This window comes from Apostichopus japonicus, chromosome 9, assembly GCF_037975245.1.
Source record: "Apostichopus japonicus isolate 1M-3 chromosome 9, ASM3797524v1, whole genome shotgun sequence".
In the NCBI taxonomy this organism is placed as follows: Eukaryota; Metazoa; Echinodermata; class Holothuroidea; order Aspidochirotida; family Stichopodidae; genus Apostichopus; species Apostichopus japonicus.
In genome coordinates, this window is record NC_092569.1 from 14,218,578 (window position 1) to 14,239,473 (window position 20,896).

The 20,896-nt window shown below is 37.3% G+C and overlaps 3 protein-coding genes and 1 long non-coding RNA gene across 6 annotated transcripts in view; all 4 read left to right on the forward strand.

Annotated features, from left to right (window-relative positions):
• Positions 1–20,896, forward strand: part of LOC139974480 (receptor-interacting serine/threonine-protein kinase 1-like) — a 240,480-nt gene that overhangs the window by 139,105 nt on the left and 80,479 nt on the right. The gene's annotated exons all lie outside the window — the stretch shown is intronic.
• Positions 501–2,335, forward strand: LOC139973888 (uncharacterized). The gene is given in 3 exon segments (XM_071980775.1): positions 501–686; positions 1,148–1,317; positions 2,190–2,335. Coding segments are annotated over 3 exon segments (498 nt in total). The 5' UTR covers positions 501–504.
• Positions 4,278–8,196, forward strand: LOC139973578 (uncharacterized). 3 transcript variants are annotated; one of them, XR_011795260.1, is made up of 3 exons: positions 4,278–4,560; positions 6,016–6,227; positions 7,854–8,196. It is a non-coding gene; the product is annotated as an uncharacterized lncRNA (long non-coding RNA). The 3 variants fall into 3 exon arrangements; XR_011795258.1 differs by lacking the exon at positions 4,278–4,560 and adding an exon at positions 5,039–5,217 and having other exon boundaries at positions 6,013–6,227; XR_011795259.1 differs by lacking the exon at positions 4,278–4,560 and adding an exon at positions 5,039–5,217.
• LOC139974478 (uncharacterized) overlaps positions 11,708–20,896 on the forward strand; it is a 40,098-nt gene continuing 30,909 nt past the window's right edge. Inside the window, exon 1 of the mRNA XM_071981658.1 lies at positions 11,708–11,944. Coding sequence (XP_071837759.1) covers positions 11,750–11,944 — 195 coding nt within the window. The 5' untranslated portion in view covers positions 11,708–11,749. The remainder of the gene's footprint in view (positions 11,945–20,896) is intronic.

Here is a 20,896-nt window from a genome sequence, read left to right on the forward strand (position 1 = left end):
CCGAACGTTTACTATCAAACCTAACCCCTAAAACACTGATCCATCCTCAAGATTCCTTAATATTCGGTTCGTATCCTGTAACGTTACAAATTCCCGAACGTTTCCTTACTAAAGTTATACAAAGTAAAGGACTTCAAGTTTCCTTAATATTCCTTAATATTCGAACGTTTACTATCAAACCTAACCCCTAATACACTGATCGATCCTCAAGTTTCCTTAATATTCGGTTCGTATCCTGTAACGTTAACAATTCCCGAACGTTTCCTTTTGAAGTATCATATGTAATCAAGGTTAGGCGAAATGACCAGGCTGGTTGGGCGAAATGACCAGGCTGGTTGGGCAAAATGACCAGGCTGGTTGGGCGAAATGACCAGGCTGGTTGGGCGAAATGACCAGGCTGGTTGGGCGAAATGACCAGGCTGGTTGGGCGAAATGGTAAGGTTGGGCGAAATGGCAGTTGGGCGAAATGGTTGTTGGGCGAAGTGTCCTGCTTCCCGTGAAAATATGCCTGCAAAATGGTTCAGCACGTTTTATGACAGAATCCACAGAGGTCGTGAAGTTCCTACTGAAGCTGACGATGGGGACTTTTATAATAATAAGAACGGTAAACATCATGTAGAGAACGGCGATAATCTACATATGGGAGAGGTATGCAGCATATTCGAAAGTCCTTACCGCATACTTAGTTTAAGTGCTTTTCATATATGATATACAAAATATATAGTTATTGTACCAGAAATGCAGTGGAAACTGCGATAATAGACATATTGTGAGGTATGCATGAATTATCTTCGACAATAGTTAACGCAAGCTTATGACAAGTTTTTTTTTCGATAAGCAAATCAAAATATTCAAGAAATAGTAATAATTTCATTCTTATAAATATGTAAGAAATGTGAGCAAATCCACTCGGCACACAGTCCTACCTAAGAACCTGGCAAAATCATTACTTCCTTCACGTTAACAGTTACTAAGTTCACCTTGATATCTTAATCTTAGCTTATACATCAGAATTTGTTTATCATATCTGCAACCGACAGACCTATACTGGATATAAAGTAACTCGGTGTCATATGTACAGTATACCGAATACATTGTATAGTAACACATGTTACACATGTAACACATTTAACGACCATGTTTCTAAGGCACTGTCAGACTTTTGTTGTCAGACTTTTGTTGGTGTCTGCGAAATCTACATATTCACCATGGTATTTTACACAGATGTTGAACGAGTTATTCGGTCCGTCTGCATTTGCTCAGTATTTTTAAACATTGTGAACACCCTATGTATTCAATAAAATCATTCTTAAGTCAGTTGATGTCTATATGTTATAACACTAGTTCACTGCAGCTACGGCAAATCAATGTTTATAATTGAATTCCCATATGACCAACCTACATCTTTGGCACTGTATCCTATTTTAATATTCGCATTTATATGCTCATTAACACATGACCCTTCAACCCATTAATTTCTTTTATTATCTCATAGACACCGTATTGCGCTTTCAAAAACTAATTTAAGCTTATATCAGATCCGGTAAATCTACCCTTGGTAAAAGCCTGACAGTATCATGAAGGTATTCTATTACGCTGAAGTCATTGTCCATTCATAAAAATAAAGTTTTAATTAAGAGGCCTTTGACAGAAGACCGATACCGGATGCCTTGCTACAGTAAAGGTTTTAACTCATCAATCAAAGAAAGTTCATCGTAACTATCCATATGCTGATACATTAATGACAAAACACACATCTTTTCAGATCGCGATTGGTAATGGGTTGTAATTTTTTTGCAAAACAAAAGAATTTCAACCAAAGTTAAAACGTCCATTGGTTGAATCATTGCAAAGTCAATACCTATACAGCTCTTGTAAATGTATAGGTTCTTAGTATCATCGTGGAAGTTATCAGTATTAGGCCTACCGATGTGATTTTTATGGTTTCTTTTTTTTTTAAATTTATGAAGTTGTAATATATCTGACCAATATTTGACTTTCTATAGCCTATTTGGTAGCAGTACATTGCTGACATATAAATAAGCAATGTTTACGTATAAAACACTTTGTTGACTTATAAATAAGCAATACTAGTCCTCAGAGTGTACTTCGACCACATGATTAATGAAATTGCATGAAAAACAGGCCAATCCTTTTCGTAAACATTCAATTTATTACGTTGACTAGAGATTCTAGAATTTCTATGTTACGTTTATTTTATTGTCACGCTCGATTTGCCCCGTGGCTCTTTGATCGTCTCCTTATTTTCCAGAAAATTGAATCCGCTCAGCCTCGACACGATTCCCTCAGGGATATCATATCAAAAAAAAGTTAACACCTCCATTAGCTGATCTGTGAATGTCAATTAAGAAGCTTATCTAGCGTGACCTAGGAATGTGACTAGAATAACAATATGAAAAAATATACTTGTTTTTATTGATACGTTTTAATTTTTCCCTCCAACAAAGACTTAGGATCCATCAAATTGACAGTTTCACTTTGGTCTGTAACATAAATGCCGTAACATTTAGATACCATACGAGAATAATGTCACACTTTATCCTATGAAATAATTTATGGTTTGTCGTTAAGGGGGAGAAATATTTGCAGCGAGATTAAATCACCTATTTGCCTAAATTTGCACGGATTTAACTTCCATGTGTCCATCTGTTTCCTTAAACTTTGATTTAGACAAACGTTCTTGTATAAACTCTTCCCATTGTAAGTGAAAATTAATTTAAAAAAAAGCACTACCCTTATCTGTTTGGTTGCTAGCTTAAGGAGCAAACGGGGACAGACATATCAGAATATCTGCCAATCAATCATAGGCAGTATTAATGCCACGGAGACGAGCAGACGTTCAAGGCCTTATTTCCTAAGTCTCGAAGCGAAGTCCATTGGCAAATCCACTCTCGCACTATTCTCTGTGGCAGAATAACACAATTTTGGGCGTAATATGCATCGGTTAGCACTATTTCCGGAACGTGATTGGAAGATGGGAGTTGGGGGAAAGAATTGGTTTTGACGTAGGTGATGTTGATTAAGTCTATCAAGGGCGTTGAAAACCATTATATCCTTTCAGATCTTGCGTTAAATCATTAATTGGTCGGTTATCTGGCTATACAGCTATAAAACTATACAGGGAAGGCTCAAGGTGGATGTATTGTGACGTAGGGTGGCGAAGAACCGATAGAGGCAGATATTCCATTACAAAATAACCTCAAAAACATTCAAGGAAGTGAATGCTCTGATGTGCTGTTCGCAAATGATTAAGTATTTTATTGTGGTTGATGGATGGGGGGGGGGGGGGTGGGGATTAAAAGTGCACTTTTAGAGTGTTCATTTCTTAAAGAAAAAAACATAAACATGAAACGGCATGCAGTGCTTGGCAGCGACCAGCCAATGCAATCTGGGGAGAGGCACGAGGCGGAGGGCTATTTTGTGGGGGGAGGGGGATGAGGGGCAAACACTGATATTTGGCAGAGATATAAGGGGAAGGGTTTCGTCTTCAGTTTGGTAATATCTCTCCAAGTAAAGTGACTTAGACGCAAGATGGTGCTATACACCCGATACACGAAAAGAACACAGTTACTACTCTAAATCTTAAAGTTTTGTAACCAAGTAAAGACTGGATCGTGCTATGAATCGATAGCATTTGTTATTAGGATTACAGTAAGAACTTAGAACATGTGTAATTCCAACAAACCAGTTGTTGGGATTTTTGGTACAAATTTCCCCAGTTCTTATTGTATTACCAATAGCACATGCTACTGATGTATCAGATTTGTCAGCACAATCCAGTTTTTACTGTGGTACAAAGTTTTAAGATTTAGAGTAGTCAATGTAAATATCTGTGTGTATCGACTGTGCTATCATTTAACAATTTTTCACATTAATGCATTGCATTGCAAGCTGTTTCTTTTACAAATATTCAGCCTATTTCTATATATTTTGGATAAGTAGTAGATCTTATTGGTAGAAACTGGGGCGGGGAAATTTCCCAATCATGCGCCCCACCCCGTACTCTTCATTAATCACAAAAAAGACAGTTTCAGGTACATCTTGAAACATTACGAAGGCCATGTTTCCCCTGTGTTTACCATAGCCTCGCTGATAGTTTACACTGAAAAAATAAACTAGTCAATATTGCCACGGACTAAGGTTAAATTAGTCGTTAACGTTAGTCAATGCACCCGGACTAGCAAAAATCTTCGTTTCATCGCTGCTTCTTAGTTAGTTTACACTGACTAAGGAAAACATAATCGCAGCTTAGTCGGTGGCGACGGACTAAGGTATTTTAACCCATGGACTAAGAACGATACGGACACCCGATTTACGACATAATCGTAGCTTAGTCGGTGTCGACGGACTAATGTATTTTAACCCAATTCGATTCACTTCAATTTGGAAACCGAGAGGCAACGGCAGCTTGCTGGGCTTGGCATAGTTTCATACGATCACTCTAAGCAACTTTCAACCGTAAATCACCCAAGAAGGTCTTTAGAAGAATGGGGGTATTAACTGCATCATCGGCCTACCTGTTATTCCTTTAACTTGAAGGTAAAATTAAAGTTAATTGTTAGGCCACTGGCACTAGTACTGTATTATGGTTAGTGTAACGCTACCGTTGTCACGTTGGCGTTTCGCAATACACAAGTGCAATGACAGTGAGTAGCCTATAGGCTTCTACTGGGTACTGCAGTGCATTGTCAACACTAAAGTGTGCATTCTAAACACCAATTAACAATGTGTTATGTGTGTATTGGGCTAGATTGAACAGTGGCACATAATCTTCTAATTTATTCCCAAACAAATGCTGGAACTATAAGGCTCAATAGTTTATTTGAAGTCTACACTCATTTGGTAAAGATTTCCTGTAATTTCCCATGTGAATCTAAATGGGTAGGCTTTGTGATATTGAATAAGCAAGGCTAGACCTTCAAACGTACAGTCACAGTCGGCTGAACAAATTATGTTGGCTAGTCAACGGTAATTTGATTATATGTTGCGAGCAGTCAGGATGCACGCTTCGGTTCTATTTAACCTTTTCATTTATCATTTTTTAGTATTTAATTTCCGGTCACGCCCAGGAAACAATTGCGACATTCCTTCACGGTCGACTTGCTTACTGTAAGAAGTATTAACCGTTTTTTTTCTCAGGAAAGCTTGATAGTCTGAAGTTATTATAACATGTGCTTTTAGTATACTGCCAAAAGAGTAAGTTGTTGTATTTGTATTGATATTTTATGTAGAAGTAACGGAAAATTTAGTATGTTTAGTTTGGTCTAATTGCACGTTTTTTTACTGTCCAATGTAGTGCAGGGTTCACTTGCGCGAATTCAAATTATTCTGTTTATGTGTATGTATATGCATCGATTCTTAGATTATGATGTTTTTTTGACATTTATTTGTAATTCAAGCATATCTGTTTAGTAGCAAAGTTTAAAGGTTAAGATTAATTAGTTTTCTCTTTTTGATCCTAGATTGAATGAAACTCATTGGCGTAAATAATAGATCAGATGATACAGTTTAACGCAGTTGCTAAAACTCTGGGTATTCTCTAGTCTTCGCCGGTCCATTATATACTTTAGTACTACTAGTAAGACTAAATCAAAACGACCGTAGACAAACTTAGTGTAACAAAGTACTGATTCTCCTCTAGCCTAGGTCTAAACAGGCTTGTTATGTGAGCAAGCAAAATAACAACTAAAAACGATTAGGCCTATAAATAAGTTGGCTCAGTGCATTTCTGTTTCTAAAATTTTATATTTTTAAAGATCATAAAAACAAACAAAGATTTAGCCCATGTTTTATTATCTCTGTATTCTGGGCATTTGATTCTGGTTGCAATGGTGACTCGTTCAAATTTTCAGCTTTATACAGTCTGCTTCAAACTTTGGGATTATTTTTTGAGACTATAGTGGAAGCAAATCTCACATAACTTTGTGGTGACAACTTTATTTTATTTTATTTTTTTCAAATGATGAATACTTTGCTGTTTCTTTTTTCCAGCAGGAATTGAAAAGCCAAATATCTAAGTCAAGGGTGAGCTTTCCTGTGATGTACGACACCAGTGTGGAGGCAACAACAGAAGAGGAGAACTGTGTTATATATGGCATAAAGACATGTTTTAAGATGATATATTGGTACCCTTCGCAGAACAAAAGAGTTTATCCAAGAGTCCAAAAAGCAAAGGAACAAGTACCATAGAGAAAAAAGATGGAAGAGTGAGTTTAACTATTGTACCCAACTGTTTAATGATATTTAAGATACTTTTCATAACCTGTTTAAAAAAAACAGTCTAGTTTATCATTTACGTGCAAGCTTCATAAGTTTGGTCAAATTTTCACTAATCTGTAGAGCGGGAGTCCAGAGGGTTTGGTTAGCTGGGAAGGTAACCAATTGCCTGGTACATCACAATGTTCACAATGCATTCCTGTATATGAAACCTGACGACTGGCAAACCGACTGTGGTGGATGTGGCTGGGAGAGCAATTTTAAAGTCACCTAATAGCTAACCTAGAGCAGCTTTCATGGTTACCACATCAAAGTAAGAACAATGTGTCAGGTATGGCCCCAAGAGCAACAAATGGCCATTGCCAGTAATTATTGGTGGTGGGGTACCCCTGCCAGTGATCTATAATTGACCCCTCACGGCTGACCTAGGTCAGCTCATGAGGTAACCACTTGAAACTTACTGGAAAATGTTGGTTAGGACTTCAGATACAAGGGATGGGCATTGCCAGTAAGTTTTATTGGTGGGGTACCCCTGCCAGTAGACCCCCAATATGCCCATCCCCTCATTGACCTAGGTGAGCTCATGATTTGACCAGTTGAAACCTACAGGAAAATGATAGGTATCACTTCATATGTAAGGATGGGCATTTCCAGTATTTTATATTGGTGGGCCACCACTGCCAGAGTCCGCCCATCCCTTACATATAGAATCCTGTTAATAATTTTCCAGTAGTTTTCAACTGGTTAAATCATGAGCTGACCTAGATCAATGAGGGGGGGGGCTTTTTGGGGGTCTACTGGCAGGGGTACCCCACTAATATAAATTACTGGAAATGCCCATCCCTTACATATATATAGAGTCCTGCCAATCATTTTACAGTAGTTTTCAACTGGTTACCTCATGAGCTAATCTAGGTCAATGGGGGATGGGCATTTTGGGGGTCTACTGGCAGGGGTACCCCACCAATAAAAATTATTGGCAATGCCCATCAGTTGTATCTGAAGCCCTAACCAACATTTTCCAGTAGGTTTCAAGTGGTTACCTCATGAGCTGACCTAGGTCAGCCTTAAGGGGTCAATTATAGATCACTGGCAGGGGCACCCCACCACCAATAATTACTGGCAATGGCCATTTGTTGCTCTTGGGGCCATACCTGACATATTGTACTTACTTTGATGTGTTACCATGAAAACTGATCTAGGTTAGCTATCAGGTGACTTTAAAATTGCTCTCCCAGCCACACCAACCACAGTCGGTTTGCCAGTCGTCTGGTTTCATATACAGGAATGCACTGTGAACATTGTGATGTACAAGGCAATTGGTTACCTTCCCAGCTAACCAAACCCTCTGGGATCCCGGTCTATTGGGATCATTATTAACATGATTAACATAATTATTAAGCTTTGAGAAATAACTTGGTGTTATGCTGTGCAAAGCTAATAATAATTTGGTAAAGCTGCTATTCCTGGCTTATAATTTGAGGGACCTAGATTTAAATGTATACCTCCCAATATGTTATAAAGTTTTAATGTAAATGTATGTTTATGATAATGTGAGTTATCATGTGCTATATCTGTATCTGTGCTTACACGTTTATCATATTTTCTGTTCACAGGTCAATAATGGTGCAGATTTTGGCTTCCTGAAGACAAGTGGGAGGCCATTTGTAGTTAAGAGAAACACTCTTTGTTCGTGAAGACTTAACTGGTGTCGATTTGGGGTACCACTTTAAAAGGAAAGTCATGAGGAACCCTTGCCCAAGATTCAACTTTGCATTATTGTGCAGTGCTATACTTTTGCGATTCATGTTTGATCCATTAACTTGTCTTAACTTTGTTGGAAAAAAAATCAGATTTTCAGATTTTATTTACAGTGATTTCTTCTCTATCTGTCGAAAGTCAGCCTTTTGTAGACATCAGAAGTTTTATCAGAAATAAATACTGCCAACGTACACATTATTTGTGTTTCTTCTGCTCTCTTTTCTTTCAGTGATGCGGGTTTAATTCTTTCAGTGAATCTAGTCGGTGCAACTAGTCAGTCGATACCGACTAAGAAAGGTTAGTCGGGAGAGGCACCATCCTGACTAATGTAAAACCTGCTATAAACTAGTCGGTGGCTCATATAAATTAGTCGGTAAAGACCGACTAATGTCACCAACTAATGTAACTGACTAATATACATTTACCGACTAAGAAAGTGTTGATCGACTAAGCTGACGGACCAAGATGACCGACTAAGAAATCCAACTGACTAAGGAATAATTAGTCGGTATAGCAACTGACTAAGGCTATGTTAGTCGGGAGAGGCACCAGATGGACTAACGTTATGTTAGTCGGTGAACCAATTTAAGTTTTCAGTGTAAATTAACTTACACTGCAACCGAATTCCGCGACTCCAAATAATTAAATCTGTTTAACAACAATAATTGCATAAAGAACGTGCGATTTTAATCTCATACACTTGTTGGGATATTTGAACTTATTGATAGTTGATATTGCACAGATTTTCCCTTTATAATTAATGTGGCGTTAATGCGCATGTGGTCACAGTCGCCGCGTACTGGACACCTTGAAAACAAATGACAATAGCTTAAACTGGGTACTATATTTTCCATTTTTAGGACTGCTTAATTTGCACACATATAATTACATTCTTTGTCTCAAATACTCATGAAGATGATTAAGGTGGAAAAGAACGACACTGCAAAGCAGGAAATATTGTAATTAGTTGGTTATCACTAAAAATCTAATGCATCGAATGATAAGTATCATAAACAATTTTTTTGTTTAAACCTGCTAACAAAAGCTCGAACTCCATTATCTTTATGGTACCATTGCATGCTAACGAACAATGAATGGATTCACTTCACAGTCATTTACCTTGACTAATGGCTAAAAGCTATGAGATCATTTCCCCCTTACATCTAGTAATCAGCGAAATGAGCAGCTAATACTGTTATCCAGAATGATATATAATCCACATCCTGAAATATAAGTCGACATAATTATGAACGTTTATGTTACTCCTGTAAACGCGGTATATGTGCACGATGACACGTAACACGTTTTAAGCGTCAGTTACACAGTTTTTGTTGTTGTTTTTTTGTTTTAGAAATTCTAACTCGTTTGCATTTCATATCAACAAGAAGGCTGCCAAGCATACTTTCGTCCGTGACATTATGCAGTGTAAATATGTTACGATGTCAAATTGCAAAAGCCTGATATCGTCCTAATAAACTCCGTGTTGATTGTGAAATCTAACATGGAGTGCTCAGTGGTAAACTATAAGTTACACGGTCATTTTGGGTTACCGAACCTCCATTCTTCAAAGTTTACATATAGTAGTAACATTGCAACGCAACCTATTACATTATTATTTTTTTAAATGTATAATATGTGTTTAAGTTAGTTTTGTGTCTCATGTCTAGCAAACTCTTAAGCTAATAAGTAGCTTTCAAACGACTATAAAGTCACATGATTAAACCCATACTTACCGCCGGTATTAGTAAACCTTAAGGTAAACAACGCAAAACTAGTGCGTGTGATGTACGCTAACATAACGTGTGCGACTCTGATCATGCGCATTTCAATATTTTGTTAAACGTCGAAACAGAGTTGTTCTTCTTACACGTATAATTACTATAACACCGTATATTGGATATAATTTATAATGTCAAGACAAGACACGATACATACGGTAGGCGTATCCATGGCCAAATCTTACATAAAATGTTTAATAGTGTTTTACTGCAGTTCCCATGCGTATCATTTGCGACAACATGTTACGATACAAATCGAAACACATTGAAACACGTGGATTTAATCATCAGTGTTAGTATTAATTGTCCCACAGAACTACAAATAACATATGGTTAAAGTGTCTAACTTTACTTACCCTAATAGTATTGTTTGAAATGTCCATTTTCGATTTATGTAACCTAATAAACAATGTACGTCTTTTCTGACTTCATTTCATTGTATTAATACTATTATTTCTTTTTCCATACGTATATATTATGATATAAACAGCCGTTTCTTGCACATTTCACTACTATAGCTCAGTGATCGTTTATTAAGGTCCCCTAGGGGTTTTTTTCTGTTTGCTTCGCTCACAGTGTATTGTTGTGCGCTTCTAAGCTAATATCATCTGGAATTATTGTTCTCAAATTTTGAACCTTGAGCCTTAGCTGCTTGGGCGCCGCTAAGTTCCACCTGCCACGTACCACCTGATAAAGGTTGCCCCCTACCATTCGATTGATCCCTTTTGAATCTCCCCCCCCCCTTAACAATAAAGATTTCTTAATAAACGTTCTGCCCTTTGCATGAAACCAAGTCTGTCCACTGTACCTCATCATTACCGGCTTTGATTTAAAGTAAAACATTTAGGATAACCGTTCAATAATTTGTTTGCAACAAGGGCGCAAAAATTTTCAATTCAATAGGTCTAACGTCAAAGTTTAAAGATCGAAAAGCCTAAAAAGTTGGTGTTTAGCTTCTTTCTTTCTTTTTTTTTTGGCTTGTCAACATGTAGGAAATGTCATTTAACCACACGATATGTAGAGAATGAGGAGACAAATACTATAATATGCTTTTGGGATGTTGAGGGTTGAAAGGACAATGTAGGTCAGAGGTGAAATTAACACAAATGTAATGCCTTGCATGAAACAACAGTGGTTCGGTAACATCGTTTTTCTCTAAACCTTAATATTAACTATACGCAATTTAGAGCAAAATGTTGTTTCTAAGAACAGACGATCGTCACACGTTGTTTATTTCCTGTAGTAGGTCTTGAGTCCGACTATTTTAGTATTAAATAAAAACTCCATTAACTTTGCGCATGCGTTAAAGATAACTATTTTTATAATGTTGTATTAAATAAAAAACTCCATTAACTTTGCGCATGCGTTAAAGATAACTATTTTTATAATGTTGTATTTTAAAGAGTACACCATTAAATGTTTGCTTGTTTCAAAGTAGCAACTTAAACCATTTTTGTTAAGATATTGTAAATTAAATGTAAAAGTTTGACTCTCTCGCCACGGTAACTACAGTATATTTGAGCGTAGCTACATACACATAACGCAGTTCGCGAATGGGGCACCAACATATTGATTTTGTAGAAACTGATATGAGAAGAACAGGGGGAAATCAAATTTCCTGGCTTCTTATTCTTTTGTGGTTCTTTTATTATTGTTAAATGTAAAAGTAGGACAAATCTGACTAGAAAAATATTGAAAAGAAAACAAACAAAAAACGAGTTTCATTACACGAAGGTTCGAACAAATTATAAACATTCAACTTAAATTGAAGTGGATTCCCGATTATTATTATTCTTTTGTGCTTCGTTGTTTTTAAACTTTGATGTAGTTGAATGCAGTAACTGAAAACCTCATGATGAAAACGATTACTGAAAGTCGACTCCCCGATGTTTACTGTAAAGGCGTCATACATGTTACTACGTACATCATCAACAGAAAAAAAGTCCTCTCCCAAATCTTCCGATTCCGAGGAAATGGGCCTCATGTCTCAGAACATTCGTAAGCTTGGCGAAAATTATTTTCTTGAGGAAGAAGAGGTAAAATGTTTTTCGAGGGTTACGAAGATATCGGTGTTTTGCCTTATCAATTTGAGCCCCTTGCAGAAGAATTGTAAAACGATCCCGATGGCCGAGACGCGTTGCTGCCGATGGAAGTACCCGAGCAGAACGGTGAGAATATCCTGAACCGAAACTGGTTGGTTGAGCATAAACACAGCCACCGTTATTAAGGCTATTATATGATTTAAATGTACTCGAATGTCGATGATCCTGCTACTTAACTTCGTAGCAAAACTTCTAGAATTTTGTTACTCACAGTGCAAGGAAATTGTGATATTCTGTAAAGTACAAGTGCAACCCTATATTACTAGTAGGAGTAACATGGGTCTAGACCTACTCATAGACGTTGTATTACAAGCTAGCCTGTGTACGTTGTATCAGCCAACTGTTACCTATAAATCATAACACAACGCCAGTTTTACCACAAACGAAAAATTGCAGATCTAGTACTGATTGTTCTTAATCCAACTGGCTTTGGGTTTTGTGCAAAATACCAGGTAACCAATAAAAAATATCGTCATTTGCTGCTTCAAGGAGGCCTAGGCTGTGGTCACAACAAGTAGTTTGGCAATAGTGTAGGCTGACCATGCAGGCAAACATAACGTTGTCTATGTGTAATGTTTCGAAAGAAATATGTCCAAATTCTTCGATTTCTGTCGTCGTTCGGAAAAGCGTGCAGGTGAAATCCGTCTTTTCTTGTGTTGGAGCAATCTGCAACCAAATATCGGCTCAACTTATTTTGCCTAGTGAAAACAAAGGATGCAAAGAACAGTGGTATACCTCCATTGCTTTGTGGTCTTTGAGCATTGTACTATTTTACAGAGTCAGTGGATTGATACCTTTATGGAAGAACTATTACTCCACTTCTTTAATTTCTCAGGGGATGTCCAACTTTATGCAATATTCACATATGGATCTCCTGAAATGTTGCTGAGATCTGTAGAAAATTTGTAATTGATGATGTGAGGGGTCACTGAGACTAAGGAGTGTTGTATTTGATTGTTAACTATAACGTTGTATTGTTTACGTTTAGTTAGAAGATGTATTACACTTAAAAGAGAAATGAGTATGAGTGCTGGTGAAATAAGTGTCTGCAATAGCTGGAAAGACCCTTAACAACAATATTATGTCACAGAAGGGCAACACAGGTCGTAGATGGAAACCTGTCTTATCATACTTTGTTGTTATCATTATATTTGCCATCAATGTGAAAGCCATGACAATGTGTCTATTTATATTAGGTCGTTACAAGACCAACCAGGCGCGTATCCAGGGGGGGGGGCGTTGGGGGCGCGCCCCCCGGGTAAGAAAAAGAGGAGAGCAAAAAAGAGGGGAAAAAAGGAAAAAAGAGGGGAAAAAAGAGGAGGAGAGGAAGGAATTGAAAAGAAAAAGAAGAAGGAGGGAAAGGAGAAAAGGAGGGAGTAGAAGATCAACGCCAAGACACCGGGAAGAGACAGAGGAACAGTGACATCATTACAGCGCTAAACCCTATTATACACACATGGCCGGGTAGCCAGTTACGGATCGAGGATTTCGGAAGGGGCGTGCGCCTCACCATACCCCTTTCACCGACAACTCCAGTTTTGACGTTTCCATTTTTCCTCTCTCACTAATGTATCTATATATTTATACTATATATGGTCTATCATAACGCGTGTTTGTGTATGGACTCCTTAAGCAATTGTGCTATGAAACCAACTGTGGCTGGTCTCGAACTCGACCGAGTCGTCGGGGAACATGACGCATTTCGGGAATGGGGCGACCGCCCCTCCCCCTCCCCCCCCCCCCCGAGCATATTTTTTGTTTTTGATATCGCTAGTAAATTCGAGTAGAAAATGCTTAGATGCAACTTACAAGGCATGGGAAGTGTCATTTCCAGCGATCTGGGAGGCATTTTCGGCCAAAATTTTCTTGTACGCTTCGCGCCAACTCGTGGTGGCGCTACGCTTAGATAATTTGCCTACAGGCTTCGCCCTCCCTTGGCAAATTATTCGCTACGCGCCTGTTCGAATTTGTAAAGCAAACAACAGATATCACATCATGTCACTGAGCATGAAAATGGCGTTCCAGGATAAACAGCTTCAAAACTGTCTATGTGTAGTCAAAGACGAAGGAGCCCAATTTGATTTGGGGAGCTGTAACGATTTGCCCGAAAAATAAAACCAACATTTTCGCGCGCTCCGCGCGCGTTCAACATGTTAATGTCAATATCATATAAGCAAGCATCGGTTATTACATCGCATGCCATCATGTACCGTACGGTCACTGAAAAGTTGCGCAGTATACCATGGGATGCTCATATAAACAACGAATTGTCCTATGTTGATGGAGAAAAAAGCATGCAGGTCCAATTATGTCAAAACTCTCTTTTACATTAGTAATGGCGAATGAGTCGGCCGAGCTTAGAACTTTATTTTAATTACCAAGGAGATCATTTTTAAACTATTCATTTCCTTTAGCTACATCATTGCAATGTATTTTTCTTTCAGTATAGGTGCCCGAAAAATTCTCAGCATATTGCCCAATTTTCAGAAAGAAATATTTCGTTAGCCCCCCCCCCCTCCGCCTCCTTGACCTATGTGTGTAGTGTTCGGTTTCGGAAATATATCTGGTATTTTTTTCATTTCCTTCAACGAAGTTTTATAATAGCCGTTATAGGAGGTTACAATATTTGTACACCAATAAATTAACTGTGTCTGAATTTTCGAAAATTTCCTGACCAACGTTCTTCATCATACTTCCCTCTACTCGTGCAATTTTGACCAGTCTGTTAGGGGTTGAAGGAGGTTTTTCTATATTGGTTGTCCATTTTTTGCAACATTATGGGTATGTTTTGAAGTAAGCTTAATCACGAGAAATGTGAATTTTGAAATTCTGAACAAAAAATGGGCTTAAAACCTTCAAAAGTGGGGCTGTCGGGTATTGTGGGTCGCGACGTAGAATCACCTACAAAAAGCAATGATCCACAGGAGATGCGATGAGGTCGAACATGATGTGTGACTAGTGAAAATCTTCAAAAAGGTTATGGATGGGAAAAAAGTATTGGGAGATATTTGGTTCTCAGGCAAAAGTGTACATCTGGTTGGTCATTTTCAAGCCCGAGAAGTGTCATTTCCGGTGATCTGGGGGGTATCAAAACCAGAAATTTTCTTGTACGCTGCGCGCCAACCGATGGTGGCGCTCCGCTTAGATAGTAATTCGCGCCCCCGGGTTAGAAAATCCTGGATACGCCCCTGCCAACTGACCTACACAATTGTATATGTAATGCTCCTAGAGGTTTGATGATTTTTTCTTAAAGTTTGCATTTGCTAGGACGTTTGATGTTAATTTGAAAAGAGACTGTATGTCAAGTTTGTTATTTTAAGAGAAAGAATTGTTCAGAGTCTTGACTTTTTACTGTCCAATGCAGAATTAGAGAGGCTTGAAACATTTTGTTTGTGTTACAAAAATTCATCTATTCAAAGACAGAAACGAGAAGCAGACATGGTCAGTACACATAAGAGACAAGATTAATGGCAATGAAATCTGTCCAATGTTGACTTGAGACTTTGACAATTTTAATGACTTGGACAATTGACAAAAAAATGCAAGTTCTTGCAGAATACACGTTTAAATTCTTTCTAGTGCCGTGATATTTTGACAATGAATTAACTCATTTGGCAATGTCTATCCCTGACTCATGTGGCCGTGCTATACAGTTAATTTCAAACCTGATTAGCTTCATGTGATGACCATCCATATGCCACAAACTATGAGGACCAGGAACAGAATATGAACGTCTTGTGACAGCCTTTTCCCATCTTCTTGCCATTCCAACAGTGTTAACAGATTTTAAATATGTTTATCCCAAACTCTTCTCAGCCGCAATTTAATCCTAAGTAGTAACTAGACATCTGTTAAAAGTCAGAGATTATTTCTTCACGTTTGTAATAAAATAGTGGTGATAAATTTGTTATAATTAATTAAATACTGAATGCTAAAAATCAAGTGTATACTGTTCAATGTATTCACAATGCGGTGAATGGAATAAATGAGATGGCTGAATGTCACATTCTTATACTTATAGGTACAAGTGTGGCACTTAATGCAATGAATTCCTTACATTCCTTCAATAGACAATATAAACTTTGATCTGTACAGAAAAGTTCAGCTAATTTAGTTATACTTTTGCATTTGCAGATATGTTGACAGGTTGTACATCTTGATCGCAACTGAATTCCTTTCAGGTCTAAACTGTGAAGTTTAACATTTGTACTGAATATGTTTTAATTCTGTACATATGCTCTACATCCGTTCCTTCCTCTATATATCGAGAAGTTTTATCCATATAAGCACTATGTATAGTGTGCATATTAACATCTTTCTGCTGATTTGGGGTTAAAATAACGATGTGTGGAATCAAAAATTACTTGCTTAGACAATAATATATATATATATATAGCATCTCCTATATATCTCATTCCCACAAACAAAAGTTGCATGCCAACTGAAATAAATAATCCTCACCTTGACACCGAAGTTGGGAAAGTCGGCATGCGGGCATCTTATAGGCTCTTGCAAAGCTTCTTGAGTGATATTTGAGTAAGTGTTTCTATTGTTCAGCTACATTTTTTTGAGATATTTATAAATGAAAGGCGGCGAACATTTGATTGATTTTCCATTCACCTTTGCAGTAATTGCTTTTGTCGAGAGAGAAGCAGTAATTTCTCTCTAGTAACAACTGACCTTGGGCGACCCGATGACCTGAAATATAAATGTAAACAAAAGTGAAGTGACTGATCGATACTTTACACAGTACCTGCATAACATGATCCTTTGTTTTTCTTTGATTTCGGTTGCTCCATGCAATGCGCCGCCATTTTCTGATGGATTTTGTTTGAGATATTTCTTGTTCTCCTTTTCTTCTTTGAAAGATACACTAAGGTCTGTTGACAACGATTGTGATGAAATTACTAGCCAACAGCTACACTTAACAGGGTATATGTACAAACATTCTTACAAATTGCTGATTACTATAAGTCAATTAACATTTATCATAAAGTATCTGCGACATGTTTATGATATGACACAGTAATTCCTAAAGTGATTAAAATGTCATGGTAGGCAATAAAGTTCAAAGTACATACTTTTACTGCATTCCGTACTTATGCTGATAGCTTACTGTTTCATATTAGCAAATTAATGAGGTGCATGATAAGACTGAATGATTAGTACTGATAAGACTACTTATTCGAGTCCGTGCAGTTAAGAGGAAAGTCTCGTGTACGGAAACTAAATTTTGGAAATCTCTTATTCGAGCTCTTTATATGTCGAATTCAGTTTTAGATATCTCTAATTCAAATTCTTGATATCTCTTATCAGTTCTGGATATCTCTAAATCGAAATCTTGATATCTCGAATTCAGTTTCTGATATCCAAAATGCGTTTTGTATATTGATATCTGGAAATGAATGAGAGATGTCTGGAAATGAATTAGAGATATTTTAAAATGAATTAGAGATAGCTGTAATTATTGAATTAATGTTAAAATTGTTATATATTAACAGTTAAGTGACATGCGCAAATAAAAGAAGTTCGTGTACAATATGTAGATCGTGTGCACACCACTCTAAGTATTATGAAGGGCCGTTCATACCATATGTTTTGTGTTTAATGAAAATGAAAATGACAATAAAGCATCAGACACACTCTGGCTGTTGACCACGGAAGACCGTCTCCGGTATACTCTCTAGCATTTCATTATTGGAACCTCCTGGGTCTCTAAACACATTTTCTAATATATAAAACAATGTCGTTCCATACGGGCGATGACGCATCGAGTCCAAGGTCCAAGTTCATATGCTGCACAACGTAATATATATGAAGCGTGTAACATTGAATAGGATTGATCATGTAATAAACTCTACTTTAGGAAATGTACGATTATTCGATGCAGACTTTCTAAGTTACATATCATGCATATGCATGTTTATCTCTCTCTTGGATCCTAGTTAATTTCTTCGTAACCGAACGGATGTCGAGACTGATGTAGAAGACGACAACGATACGCAAACTCTTTTGCAGGTTTGAATTATTACGTTATTTCGTTATGATATTGATACTTTGATGAAACTTTGAACACCATTTCTTCTCTCATTATTTTCCTTTGAAGTGGTATGGTTTCATAATGCACATTTCCTTTATTTAAAACTATATGACTTTCATAAACGTTCGAACATCATACTCTCCGTTGACAGTCGGAGATCTGACCTCAAGAAAAAACCGTTATTGCGCAATTATTAGTCACGAGACGTATCAGTAGTAAAAACTACTCTCTTCCGGATTGCGAAGTTGCGTGAATCCAATCGACACCACATAAGGAAATTGTCGGAATTATTCATATTCTTATATTTCAGAAGCGATAAATTTCTTCATATGTGACGTAAAACATTCCTTTACTCGAAAATATCCGAGTTTTTACGAAACTAAGCTGCTGGAGTATGGTTGACGACGAATAAATGAACTCTACTTGCGAGAAATAGTGAGGTGAGTACCTAAATTTAGCTCCGATTTTATCTGTGACATTGCCGTCTTAAGTCACCAGTCGTACCAACGGGTGAATTTTCTGGTATAAGACATTTTTCATACAATATACCACACCGTGAAATCATTTCACGGTTAAATGAGGTTATTTTTGGCCTGCTGAAAATGAGACCCTAAACGTGTTGCTTGGGTCTTTATTTTTATCCTATCGTATACACTACACGAAGCGATCAGTGCTTAGGCTTCGCAATCGCATTAACAAAGCCACGGAGTACACAGTATTTGTCAGTAGCCTAGCCTATGTTTATTAACTTGTTATAGCAGTACGTACACAAAACTGTCCTACATCCTACAGGTGTGCACAAGCACAGGGTAAATTATGAATATGATTTGGAGAAGGCCCCAGGAGTGCGTGGGCTTACGTAGTGTGTTGGTAAAATACTAGCCCTAGTACTGTAATGCTAGGGAACCAATTAGCATTAGTGACACACTCCCTAATATTAATAATAGTTATTACCTAGGCCTATTTCTCTTATCTCAAACTCAAATTTGTCAGCTCACAGCGTCCTAGTTCATTTATTAGTTAGGTATCCCTGATTCTAAATGCTACTTGCATAGTTCGGTGTCCCTACTTATAATTATAGCCAAGTTCATATCTAGAACTTTAGCAGTTGTATGATGTTTTTGAAGTCGTACAAGTATTTCAAACTTTATTGATGCCTACAATTCACAAAAGTACAAGCAATAGTCTAACTTATTCCTATACCATTTCAGACATGTTTTTCTAATCTAAGTAAGCTAAACCTAGGAGTTGGATTATTGGGTTCATTTCTAAAGGCCAGCCATAAGCCTCCTGTAGGCTGTAGTTGGTGTCAGTACTTGATAATGTCATAGCCTTGCCTATCTTAAGTTAGTTGCAGACCAAGTAGTAGTACTATTCTAGTGCTTGCTGTTTACATTTTATATAGGCTAGTCCAAGCCCATTAAGTGTCATTTTATATAATACTTTTTTTATAATCTTAGCTCTTTACTGTTTTATTTATGTAGCTATTGTTGTAAATAAGCTTGTAATTATCCATTGCTATGCCTAAGGAAAGTGCATGCCAAACCTTGCATCCTAGTAAAACAAGTGGGCCATGTAAAGTGTGCCTGAAAAGTAAATTTCGCTACTGGCATATTGGTCAGGCACTTCCACACTGCGTTCAGTTGTTCATCAACTTGAAAGAACAAGGTATATATGATGAAGACTGTATTTGCAAGTCATGTCAGAAGAAATATTCCAAACCACCAGGAAATGAACCACCCTTCCAGAGAGGATACAAAAGGTCCCATGGAAGAGAATATACTGTCGTTGAATGTTCTAGTGCCGACAAAATTCATGAAACTAATGTCACTTGCATACTGTTATTGTTGCTTTTGTTGGGGTGCCTGCTTTTTGGGCCTGCCACATTATAAACATTTACTTATTTTTAATTCCACAGTATGAGCAGAAGCATAAAGTCTACTTGTTTGATAGTAAGTTTACAGGTTGTGTATGAAAACCACAATGGGTTGCCTTCATTCTTATAACGCATATCAACCTCTTCCAACCTTTCGTCAACATTTTTGGAACTGGCTATTTTTATGTATGAAATTTAAGCAAAATTGCTTTCATAATGACCACCGTTACAAGTATTCAGACTGATTGTGATTGTTTTAAGAAATCTTCTTTAAAATAAACAATCTTGTATGGCGGCAGCTCATTGTTTATCATAAAAGGATGAACAGGCTGGTACTAACAGGTGATTATTTCAGCTATGCCAATTGTCATTTCTGATTTCTGACTCCATAATTTTCACCACTTAAATTCAAAGTGATAGAATTCAGAAACGTAACACTGCTTTTTTTCAGTTTCAGATTTCTGTGTTTGTATACATATACTAAATACGGTAGCTATGCACCAGCCTGTCAGCTTATTGTGGCTCTTGTACAGGTATGCTTCTCACTGTTTGCCTTGTCATTGGCCATATCAATACTAATACTTTTTCGTCACTCCAGTATAGTCTTTCACTTCACCACTTGCCTTCTTTTCAGATACAGGCTGAATTTGTTGCACTGTTTGTTTGTGATTTGTCTCTCCTCACATTACAAGTACAGTTTTCCTGTCTGTCACATGTTTCCGTCCAAATTTGTGGTATAAAAAGCTTCCATTGTAATGTAAGCATCCTGCAAATGCTTGAATCTTGTCTATTTGATTAAGTACTGCATCTTATTTTGGAGACCAAAACATGTTTCCTTGGTAAAATTATTTGTTTTGGTTTTGTTTTGAAGCAAGTAACCAAAAATTTTCAACTTCTTAGTACTGGTTAAAGATTGCCCAGTACAGGAAGAAAACAATGAATATTTAATTTTCCACACCACATGTAACTGCATGCAGAGTCTTTACTCTGTTTATTTCATAGAGGGGGTGGGTAGAAGGAGAGTTGAGATGGATATGTTAAACCATGTGAAGTATAACTTTCAGTCTTGAACACTGTGAACTCTTCCATGGAAGGTCCTATC